This window comes from Polypterus senegalus, chromosome 2 (assembly GCF_016835505.1).
Source record: "Polypterus senegalus isolate Bchr_013 chromosome 2, ASM1683550v1, whole genome shotgun sequence".
Taxonomy (NCBI): domain Eukaryota; kingdom Metazoa; phylum Chordata; class Cladistia; order Polypteriformes; family Polypteridae; genus Polypterus; species Polypterus senegalus.
The window spans coordinates 191,396,140-191,408,876 of NC_053155.1; the positions used below are offsets into that span (position 1 = coordinate 191,396,140).

At 37.7% G+C, this 12,737-nt stretch overlaps 1 protein-coding gene across 2 annotated transcripts in view; it reads left to right on the forward strand.

Annotated features, from left to right (window-relative positions):
* tspan7b (tetraspanin 7b) overlaps positions 1-12,737 on the forward strand; it is a 318,804-nt gene that overhangs the window by 51,019 nt on the left and 255,048 nt on the right. The window contains exon 1 of one of the 2 annotated variants that reach the window (XM_039745088.1): positions 5,805-5,850. The exons of the other annotated variant lie outside the window; for it this stretch is intronic. Coding sequence (XP_039601022.1) covers positions 5,833-5,850 — 18 coding nt within the window. The 5' untranslated portion in view covers positions 5,805-5,832. Of the gene's footprint in view, positions 1-5,804; positions 5,851-12,737 lie in introns of those variants that run through there. 2 annotated transcript variants of the gene reach the window in all.

Genomic DNA, 12,737 nt, shown 5'->3' on the forward strand with positions numbered 1-12,737 from the left:
GCTGTGCAGCAAATGCATATATACCATGTTTGTGAAGAAATAACTTTGATTTGAAAAATAATGAACCTTTAACTTACTGTAGTTATTTTTTCTAAGTTGATTTTAATTTTATGACTCTACTAATATTTAAAAACCATAAAAACATAAGTTTACAGGATATGTAAGTGTGTGCTGCCTGTAAATGTAATGTGTATTTAAGTCAATGTCATCTTTACAAGGGTTTGTGCACAAAACTGTTCAAGCATAGAAAACCTTTATGGACATTATAGCAAGTGCATTAGTATTCACAGGGAAACTGTTGAAAAAAATAAAATAAAACTTAGTGTTTATCCTAATGTGTTGGGCTCGCACAAGCAAATGAATAGTGAAGTGATTAGTCCTGTTGGATCACAGTGCTATGGTTCAAGGTTATTGTCGCACAGTATGCAGCTTCCATGTTCACCTTGAATTGACTTGCAATGGAGGTGTGCATGCAGGGTATTTTTGTACCTTTCAAGTGCTTGTTTATTTGGTAAATTCCTTCACCCCCAGTTCTATAGGACTGGCTTAAGTTCTCCTGGTATGAAAAAAAGCTTTCTTGCTTTTGTTTGTTTCCTGAGGATTTTAGGCTTTTTATACTTTACTACTTTCTATTGTAAGGTCTGGTGTTATTTTGCATTGGTGCTGTGCCTTTTTCCAGCATTATTGAATACAGGCTATATTTAATTTTAAAATCAAATGACACTATGCAATTGGTGGCAAAACTTAGCGGTTAATTAGAAAATCATTGCAAGCAATAAGTTTGTGTCTAAAGCCTAATGAGACAGAAATAATTAAAGAGGAGATTTACTGTTTTTTGCCAGGTTTCTGCCTTTCAGAAACTGTGCCAAGCGTTACAAGGTTTCAGATTCCAGCTGATACTGCTTTCAGCCTTTTACAACAAAGAATATTTAAATTTGCTAGCCTTTAATCAAATTAGTTTAGTGCTGTTAATTAATTTGGTGGGATTGATTTAAATGTAAATTTCATTTTCCACCATCAATTTAAGTCACAACAAGTTTATGTTAAAATCCTTGGTCTTGCATTATTTCTTTTGAATGTATTGGCTGAGACACTGTTGTAGGGTCAATTTGGTTTTACTTTTTTCTTTTTCACTGTATTGTAACACAGGAAAAATTACACCAGAATAATAAATTGAGCTGAAAAAGTCTTCTGTCCAAGGCTTGCGCCATTCCCTTAATGCAGGATGACTTGGGAGTTTGGAAGGTGAGAGAGGTTAAATGTTTAAATTTAGTAAGTGAAGGGCAGTAAGACGCTCAGGGGTCTGAAGAGAAGGGAGCAGTAAGTTCCCATTCAGGATATTAAGAGAGTGATTTTCAAGAACAGTAATATTAGAACTAGCAGTACATGAGTGACAAGCAAAGGTGGTGCTATCATCTGTGGGGGTTATCCAAAGAGGTCAGAGCACTTCTAAAATATCTTTTTTGATATCCCATTCTCTGGGGTGGGCTGGCAGCCTGCCCGGGGTTTGTTTCCTGCCTTGCGCCCTGTGTTGGCTGGGATTGGCTCCATCAAACCCCTGTAACCCTGTACTTAGGATATAGAGGGTTGGATAATGGATGGATGGATATCCCATTCTCACTTCCATGGAAAACTTTCTGCTAGTGCGGTGTTTTAGTCATTTTACTGACTTCTTCTTCTTCTTCTTCTTTGATCCCTAGCTGGTGTATGATTTGGATTGGCTCCTAGGCCCATACGCAGCTGAAATTTCCATTTGGTTTCTTGCCTAGTTCTGGTCGCCTCACAAGGGTGACCACCTTCCTCCTTACTGACTTCTAGTGTTTGTTAAAAAGAGTGAATTCTGAAGTCACTGAGTTTTCCTGCCTTGCTACTAGTGATACAACCTCTTTGGAGGTTGTTATGCCATTGAAGATGTATGGTGGGACCAACCACCTCTGGAAAGGAAATTTTCTACAAACTTCCCTAGCGAGACACCTATCTTTGAATATTTGGTGCTGCATGATGGATTAGCTTTTGTAAGGACATCAGTAATATCATCAAAAGCGAGCATTTGAAGGTGCGAAACCGGTAGATGTAGGCATTGGAGACACAGTCAAGCAAAGAAAAGTTGCTAATTCTTATGGCACTATACAAAAAGGGCAAATTGACGTTTAGAAAAAATTGGGACAAAGATCTCAAACACAAGCATATACTGTGCAAAACCAAGAGCAATAGGATGAGAAATTGGGCAATGATGGTATTATCATTGCCTGGAAGCAAAGGGTTGTTGATAACATGAGGATGAAGACAGAGGATGGTTACCACCTTAACCTGTTCAACCATTATGAAGAGGCTTATTGCTCCTTCTCCAACAAAATCAGTAACTGGGTGAAAAGTAATTGAGTGCAAAATGTTTAACTGTACATGGAGGATTCAGAGAGTATTCAGACCACCTCACCACATTCTACACACTTAATAGTGTTTTAGATTTAATTTTAAATGGGTAAATTTGCAGTTTGTGCCAGTTAGTGTACACCCAATAACCCATAATGGCAAGACGAAAACATGCTTTCAAAAAGGTTTGCATATTTGTTAAAAATCAAAATCTGAACTCTCTCATTTATATAGTGTACTCCAAATTGTGGTTAGGTGCATCCTGTTTGCATTAATTATCCTTGAAACGTGTCTAGAACTTGATTGGAGTCCACGGAATTGATTGGACAGTTTAGAAAGGCACACACCTGTGTATGTAAGGTCCCACAATTCACACTTTATGTCAGGATAAAAACCAAGCCATGTTGTCCATGGAACTCTCTGAAGCATAGGTTAGGGCAAGGGTGTAAAACCATTTCTAAAGCTCTGCATGTTCCCTGGAGCACAGTGGCCTCAATTATTGTAAAACTGAAGACGTTTGAAACCACCAGGACTCTTTCTGGACCGGACAAGATAGACTTTGGTGACGGAGATGACTAAGAAACCCAATAGTCACTCTAACAGAGGTCCTCTGCTGAGACAGGAGATTCTGTTGGAAGGACAACCATGTCAGCAGCACTCCGTCAATCAGACGTTTATGGTGGAGTGACTAATTCGTTACAGAACATAATTATTGCTAAAAGGGCTTATTGTTCTAAACGGTGCTTCATAATGTTTCTGTGAATTTGTTCGACATCGTTTTTTTGTGACTTTCGTTGTTATGTGTTACTGAAGACATTTTTGTTCTTTCTTATGCCTCATGCTTGTCTGTTGCTTTCCTGGTTACTCAATATATCTTTGTTTTGGCATGTCATTCTTAATCTTTCAATATTATTTTTATGTAAGTAATTTGCATTTAAATGAGTTCATTTTATTGAATTTAAATTAAAAAAATAAAATTACCAGCATTCATTGTTTATGCATTTATTACATTCATTGTTCGCTGGCATTTTGTAAAACCATACCTAATAAAGTCACTTAAAAACTGTATCTGGAAAACTATTATTTAGACTTATTCCTAATGTACCCTTTGCTTACTGGGGTAGATTCCTGCTCCCCAGCAACCTTCATCAGGAGTTTGAAAAATGAAAGGAGGGATGGATTTTGGAAAATGGAATGTTTCCATGTATACTTGACTAACTTGTAAAAGGTTATATATTGTCTATGTGTTGTCTGTTGCATTTGATCACAATTTCCTCAGTTTGACAAAAATGAATATGCAGTGAAACTATTCTACACCTCTTTATTGACAGTGTTGTTTGATCCTTTAATGCTGTTACTTGGCCGGCACATGTTGACTTGCATCCCATCTGGATGCCGCTAATAAGAAGATGCTGCTAATAAGAAGATGCTGCTAATAAGAAGATGCTGCTAATAAGAAGATGCTGCTAATAAGAAGATGCCGCTAATAAGAAGATGCCGCTAAGTAGTATCATAGATGGGAGATTCTGTGCTAGTAACAATAACTACAGAGTTGTTCGGGCATTACTGGTACTGCCTGGTTGTCCATCTAGATTTTATTGGAACAGCCCTTAGCTAATTTTATGATCAGTCAATTGCTCAATCAGGCAGCACTTCTAAATACATGTCGTTAATTCTGTACCAAATTATTTACATCTATTAGTTGTATATAGCTGCCATTATTAGTTGCTCACTCTCTTTTCCTTCCTTCACCACTTTGGTGCCTTTCCATTTGAAAATGGCTGAGGAAAAAGTTAATTTCTGTGTGATGATGCCAGAGGACTTTTTGAAAATTACATTAATTGTAAAAAAAAAAAAAATGCTGTGTGCTTTGTTTACATGCCATGGTATTTTAAAACGCGCTCACTGAGAAAAATCCAGTGCAAAATAATGCTACAATATTTGTATTGTGTGAACGCGGGAAGCGCAGAGGGAGCTCAAGCTGTCTGAATAGACATGACATCAGAAGCTTTTTAAAATAGCATGTTTTTGTGTGACCACAGATGGCGGTGCTGTTTTTGCATAATTAAAACCTGAGACTATCGAGCACAAATTAACCGTTTAAACAAGGCCGATACTAGGCATAAAAGTATGCCCTCCCTTATGTTGTGTTGATAAATATTTAATCTTTAAATAGAATCATTCCAGCAGCCAGCTCTTTAAAGCATGTAAACCACGAGTTAGTGTCGGTGTCTGCTGTGCTGTACACTATATCAGCTTTCTCCTTATGTGGCCTCTATGCTTATAATCAGACAGTGACCTGGCAGTCAAATGTCTGAGGAGCCACAACATTTTTTACATAGGAACTGTTTTTTTTTTTTTTCACCAGTTATATGTTCTGTCCCAGTTTTGTATTAAGCTTCAGAAAGCCATTAGATAGTGTTAGATACCAAATTTGTTACAGTTTTATTTAAATGTGTTTGATGTAGTCACTGCTCTGCACACCATGGGAACCTGAGCTCCTCATTCACAGTAAAATATGAGTGTGTGTGCAGTGGAGGTGTAAAGGCATAGACCTGCTCTGTATATTTTGGGGTTGTTCTGTGTACAGGAAGCTTTGGCAGCTGGACTCCTGTTCCTTTGTATGACTCCTTCCTTTTCTCTGCCATTCTTGCTTTCCCTTATTCTATTACCGGACTTGGCACTGATCCTCAGGCTCTTGGCAGATCATCACACTTTTACTTTTGATAGATCAAGGGTGGGCATAAGGTTACCTTGCAAAGTACTGGTGCCAGGTTTAATTGCTGCCTTGCACCCGTGTGTTGTTGGGATAGGCAACAACCTCCCTTAACCTTGAAATGATTTAAAAACTGGATAGAGGGATCAAATCTTTTTTATTGTCTGGTGTGCGTGGGAGATTCATGAAGTAAAACCTTTAGACAGAATTTTACTCCGAGTGTTGAAATATCTGGGAATTGCACAAAGGGTAACATTGAGCTGAAACATTTTGCAGGTTTAATAAAGTTGTTTTTTTGTAATTGTGAGTGTATATGCATTTGAGACAATTTGCATCTGCTTTTTTAGTTAATGATGATATGCATACATTACATTATATTAAAAAAAATAAAATTACCAAAATTGGGTGAGTCTAAAACCTTTTTCTATAAAGCAAAAGAAAGCAATTATATAGTGACGGCAGAACGTGATATGCTTAATAAAGATGGATCCTTGTAGAAAGCTGCCAAATTCTTTTTATCCACAAGGGGACTTTAAAAAGACATTTAGCGGAGATTGTATAACCATACAAAGGATTGAAGCCAAGTATAAGGAAGAGATTCTGAGGACTCTGAAGAAGAGATTCTAATTTGGCAGTGGCAGATGTGTGGAGACAGGTGAAGTCCAGGGCTGTGGCAACTTTCTCAGTGTTTGCTCGTAGTGCCGCCTATCAGGATTGGTGATTTAGCAATATGACCTGGTCTGATGTCACATGAGGAGAGGGTAAAGTAAACGGGAGATCAATACTCCATGCCTTTGCTTTAACATTGTGCATTATATGTGCATAAAAGCTGTTATTTGAGTCACTCCAATGTAGAGTGTTTTTTTTTTTCAAAGCTGCTTTCATTATTATTAAAGGAAGAAGTGAAAGTGAACATTTCTCTGCTGAGTTGTATGGCTGCTAAGAGGTAATGCCTCTTGCACTGTTTTGTAAGGAATCTAAAAGATGTTGGGATGTTAGGCACAGCAAGGTTGGGGTTTTGGGTTGCTCATAGAAAAGATGGGGTGCTACCCTTGAAAACCTTTCCCTCTGTGCTTTATTTAAGTAGGTACTTGCATGTCCAACTGAACGATCCCATTCTTTGCGCTATTTTTGTTAGTTTTTTGAGTTGTGGTTGTCTAGTGTGCCAATTTAATTATTGTTGCTTGCTCATTTTTGCTACCCTTTTTGACTAATCTTGGAATGCTCATATTTGTATAATGAACTAATGTTTGCTTTTATTAGTTCGTCATGCCTCTTCTCTCTGACTCTAAGTGGCTTGTGTTGCCTGCTGAGCTTGATGGGTTTCTGCTTTGCTTGCTCTCATCACAGCATGGTTTTCTCATCTGGGAGGCTCAGTTCGGAAAGTCGAGGTCATAATACACAAAGTTGAAAAGGCATTGCTAGACAATGGCAAGTAAAAGTAAAACTATGAGTGATTTTTAAAGGGAAAATATCTTAATTTTTTTGAGCAAGCTAAATTTGCAAATTTAGAAGAAAAGCATATATTTTCATAATCATTTAAAGCATAAATCACAATAATATTTTGAAAGAATTATTTTGCTAGTGTAGTGGCTACAGATTCATGCAGTTGGCTCTGAGCCTAGGTAGCGACAGTGGTGAACTTTAATGGAGCTATGGTTTCAATATTTCTACTAATGGATCACTAGATGGATAAGTGGTTTGCTTGTTTCACATGCTGAATAAAACATTCTTTCTTTTAACTGCAAAAAAAATAAAATTAGGATATACTCTTAGTTCATCTACCGATAATTGTAAAAGATATGATAGTTATACCATGCTAAGATAATGCGCTCCTCTGACTATCATGTACCCTAAAAAAGCAAGAATTCCAACCTTTCTTCTTTTTATTATGCACCACTTAAGAAGCGTTAAACACCTTAGCCGCACTGGACCAAGTTAATGCAAATTTACTTAAATTAGTATTTTTATACGTTTTCTTTTTTATCATATAAATTCATACAACAACAACTCGTACAACAACAAGAGGGGTTCTGATATGTTGGTCTGTGTGTGATAACTAGGATATGAAGATCTTCCATATGTCTTATTTAACCTATTTAATCTCCGATTTATGGAGAATGTTTCTGTCCATGCAGCCTACAGGTCAAAGGTGCAAATCAACCCTGAATCAGATCTTACGTCTTTACAAATGATACACACACACACACACACACACATAAGCAGGTCCAGTTTAGAATGACAAGTCAATCCAAATGACATCTTCTCCAGAGAAAGCCGTGAGCTCCCTGACTTCACGTAGTCAGTGTCCAAAGCAGGATTTCAGCCCATTCTCCTTGAGATTTAAGGTAAAAGTGCTAATCATAGTGCCGGTATCAATGTTTAGCACAGTATGTATGAAATACTACTGAGGGTATTAATTAATCAGCTACTTTTTGATATATTGTGTATTCCATGGTGAGCAATATCAAATATACTTTACCAGGAAAATAACATATTAATTAACATTCCTATTTCCAGCATGCTGAATGATTTCATTACTTGGAATGCTAATGGCTTTTTGCTTGACTGTCATTTCGTTGTAAAGGATTATTGTGTATTAAATGAATCGGCAAGGAGGCAGTAAGCAAAACCTGATTAATAACTGAGACATGTAGCAAAGACTACATGTAAAGAAGTCATCCTGTCTAGTCTTCCCTGTTACTGCAGAACCTCAAGGATGTTTTTAGTATGTGCAGCTTGTTCCTAAATACTTGGGTGGCATGGCTCTGCAAGCAAAATCTACACTTGGCCTTGTTTATCTTGCCTGCCCCATGTAATGTCGGCAGACCTGTAGTTTCTGCACAAAATATTGAGTAGAAACTAGCTTTGGCAGAAATGAATTTGCTGTCTTTTCAGACTGCAGGCAGCATGGCTTCAGTCCCATGAGAAACTAAGAGGAGTGGCACACACCGTCAATCCGTTCATGCAGTATGATGGCACCTGCAAAGCAGGTTTGACTCATATCCTCTGGAGAAAAGTGAGGGTGATGATCTAATTGACAATAATATAACTAAAGCTGAAGATCTGTTGTATATGTGGGATTCTTTCTTTCTTTCTTTCTTTCTTTCTTTCTTTCTTTCTTTCTTTCTTTCTTTCTGTCTGTGTGTCTGTCTGTCTGATCTATTTTATTTTGATGCTTAACGTTGAAGTAACTGAATGATGGAATTTTATGGCCACCCCCTGTTTCATAATTTTTTTTTCAGGCAATTTTTCCAGAATTAATCCACTCAGATCTTTTATTTGATTAATGTTATATTCTGTGGCCCTTTGATTCCGTGTTGGAATAATGTTTAAACAGTGCCCTTCTATTACAAGGGTAAAGCAGAATGATTAATGATTAAGAGGCATAGCTATTGTAAGAAGGTGTGAAAGACTTTATTTTTATATGGTGTCATTTGTGTTATTCTTATTATGCTGTTTGAAAAAAAAATGAAAACTAAATAGAGTCTAAGGCACTTCTAACCTTTTTCAATAAGAACACCCTTGTATTAAAAAAACAGAACAAAACAACACACGTTTTTTGAACTCCAGAAGTAAAGTGTCAACTGCATTTAAAACACTTGGCTTTGATAATACGTCCTTCTTGAACTCAGCAGTGGGTGTCCCCTACTTTTCCTTCATAGTATTTAAATGGGTGCTATGACTGATGGGTAGTCGTGCTTAGTCTGCTGACAGATGGGACAGAAGCAGAGTACATTCTTGTAGAGTTGTGTAAAACAGTACACTAAGCATAGCTAATTAGTATTTTTCTCCCATGCCTCTACCTCAGAAATTTTTGCTCAAATTTCAACTCATTAACTGTAGCAATTTAAAAATTAAACTAAGTAATTACAGACCTGTGTTCTGTCCAAGTCTTTTTACTAACATATGCTCAGTGCTGCATGGATAGGCTCTGACTCTCCATGACCCTGGATTAGATGTGGTTAGTTTGAGAAAAGGAGTGAATGGGTCAATAATAATATGTTACTACTAATCCCTGGATGGCACCACCATCAATAGCCTGCTCACGCATGTGACAGAGAAGCTAGACTCTAGAGTCTTTCAGAGTTTGTTGAAGATTGTATAATAAGCATAACCAAATTAAAGTGTGTATGTGTTTTGTAGGCATGTAAAGTAATTAATAGCAGTGCAGATTTTTGTCCCATTCCTTGCCCTATTTACTACACTAATAAGCTCCATTCTCCTCGGGGAAAAGCAGACTTTAAAAAATTGAATCATGGAAGAAAATGTCACCCAAGCTGCTTTAAGTATCTTTGTTTCTTCTGTCATATCACAATGCATCTGTAGTCTTTCATTACCACCGAAGTACTTAAAAATGTCAGTTACCTGTTGAAGCTGAACTTCTTGCTTAGTTAGCTTTCTGTTTTTCCACCAGAGGCTTTAAATTCAGAATAACTCCATGATGTGATTTATTTAGTGCATCCACAAGTGGATATTCTCTTCTTAGTTAGCTCATTAGGGTTGTGCTGTAAATGACCACATTCTGTTCCGTCAGTGGTTTACATTGATGAGGGTCCTGTGTAAGTGCCAAAGAGTTGAGTGGCTCATCAATGGGCTCCTTATTTGCACCTAATAAAGATAAACCATAATTCTACTTTCCTGCAAAACTGTACATTTTACACAGACCAATGGCAATCTTCCATATATATCTATTTTTTCCTGATGCCAGGCAGGAGCCATTCCATCACAGGACACACTGAAACATGCCTACAGTCCAAATTTGCAATCTCCAGTTAAGCTGGCATGCACATCTTCAGGATACGTGAGATAAAATCTACACCAACATGGAGAGGATATGCAAAGCATATACTATATTGACTATATATTCACGATTCATAATCATTTGATGAAACAGCATTTACCATTGCGCTACCCACAATAAACATCTATAAACTAAAATACTTGAATAGTTCACAAGTTAAAAATAAAGAGCAAACTACAATATCATTCAAAGTGCTCAGTCTAACCTTGAAAATTGTAAAAGCAGGAAAGGAAACCAAACAAAGAAGTGTGATGGATGCACAATTGAACTTCAGAGGCAGCCGCTGCAGCCTTATGTGGAATGAGCTAAATGAACATCCTTGGCCTGAGGTGACTCCATATAAATAGGATGTTGCACTCTATGAAAGCTGATGTCAAACTAGGCCAGGATTAAGTCTTTACAAATAAATAAAGTGCAAGCAAACTGAAGGGTGGCATAGTTGTTTGTGGTCACAGCTCTTGAGACACAAACCAAGGTTCAAATCCTCCCTTGTGCGGATTTTCCATATCCTCTTGAGATGCCTTCTTAACCTATTCTGGTTTACTACCTAAGGCGTCAGGCTGGTTGACCCCATCTGTGTTTGTGTTGAAAGATTAGTTTCTCTCAAACACCCTTGCTTGGATCACCTTCAGTTTTCCTATACTGAAATAAGCGAGTTCAGGAAGTGGGTAACTACACTATAATTCAAATGTCTTTTGCCCTTTAATGTTCGATATTAGACAAGCAAAGCACAAGACATTAAAGAACCATAACCATCACAGTGTGTGAATCAGAAGGTTAATTCATGAAGTGTCATTCATGCTTGATGATTTCCAGAAAGAGACAACTAGTTTTCTTATGAAAAAAAACCCTTATATGCATATTCATAAGGTAAAACTTTGACCTCCATTTGTCTCTGAGTGTTGCCCACTGTTTCTTAAGTGTCATTTTGTAATACTCACCCGGCCACTGTACAAAAAGTCTTTTGATGTTGCACAACCCCCTTCAACAACAAGCTTCAGGTTCACACTTGGACTTCTTTGGCAATGCTGAGCTTTACCAGTCTAACCAGTTTGTTTTATTTTTTTATACAGGCACCCAAGTGCTTTTCAAATCAATTTATCTTGTGAACCAACATTAAAAGTAGGCCTGCAGATTATCTTGCTTTAAGATGTTGGATCTTTAAATGAAATAATTTAAAAAGCACAGCATTACAACCATGTTCTCCTACCTCCTCGAGTGGATGGAGGTCCTCAACTCCCAATAGAAGAGACATGGTGACATAGCGGTTAACACTTTTTCCTTGCAGATCTTAATACTTGGGTTTGATTCCTTGTTTTTGTGAACCCTGCACATCCTTCAGGTAACTGTATTTTAATACATTCTTGGTCATTATAGTGTTCGAGAGAGGTACTGTGTTACATGTTGGTGGGACATGCAGCTAAAAATTGCATTGTGTTCCATATATGTAGCCATACTACTACTGTACTTTCTAATACTATCCTGACTTCTCCCATATCTTGAGCATCTCCATGCCAGCTTAAGTAGTGAGTCATGTTTAGTGTGTTGTGTGTGTGCTCTGGGTAAAGGATGGGTGTCTCATGGGTACATGCAACTTGCCTTGTAGTAAACAAGTTAATTATAAAAGTAGCTGCTGCAGCTTCAGACCTCAGATCAGGCTGCTAGAGTGCTGGTCTCCATGCATAAATGTTAATAAAGGAAATTGTTGATGAACTCACCTGTGGTTTAATTGATTTTTTTCCACCCATAACCTCCTTGACCCAGGTGTAAGTAGCAGAAGTTTGATTTACTGATTTGCTAAGGCAGTGTCTGGGTCGGCACTGCTTCCCCACAGCTCCAGCAGACAGGGTTCAAATCCCAGCATGTTCACTGGTACATTCTTTCCATGCTCTGACTCCACAACCATAAATAAGGATTAAGTGGGTTTGATAAACAAAGATTTGGCAGAAAATTTAGGACACAATGAAAGGATTACATTCCTCTTGACATACGTGTTGTGTGGATTAACTTTCCTGCGTTTTTATTTAAAGAGCCATCAACATACAGAAGCAATTGCTTACACATTAGGAGGAAAATCAGAAAGCTGTTTAGAACTGAGCTAACATCTGAACATCAAGATATAAATCAGAAACTGTGAAATTCTTCACTTGAAAGGCATGCCATTTGTATAGCTCTATTTCCCATCAGACCTTGATACCAATCTTGCTCTATTTATTACAGTTGGCAACCTTATTACTAACACCCTGGTTATTAAGTGGTGCTGTTGATAGGAAGGAGCACTTTCTTGAATTTGCTTGAGCACCCAACTCCAGAATCTCATAGAACTTCCTCCATCCATTAATATACAAGGCTAAATAGGGGCAACAAACAAGTATGCACAATGCGAAGAGGACATTGCACTTCTCATTCCACATGTGAGTGCATCTCGTGGCATAATAATTCAGTTACTAAATGTGTGAGTGTTACTCCGTTCCTTGCAGTGGCAGTTCTGACTTTTCAGAGTATCTTCATCACGTTCCACCTGTATGTTTTCTCCATTTCTGAAAGCTGACTTGTAGCTTAGTAAAATAGGAATTGCTAGCACAGACCCTTAGCTCATTGTGTGCTTTTGGTCAATTGTGTCTGGTGTTTGGGGTGTATGACACCCCCTGCAGGCCACCACCGATTAAGATGCAGGTTCTAGTCCTAAAAAGAAATTTTTTATTAAGTACAGCTCCTTCTTCCACACACAAGTCCTTCCCCAATGTGCTTGCAACACAAAACTTTAACTCCTTCTATTTTTATCTCCTTCTCTCCAAGTGAGTGTTGTCCTCCTTCACTCTTGATTCCAACTTCAAGGTTCAA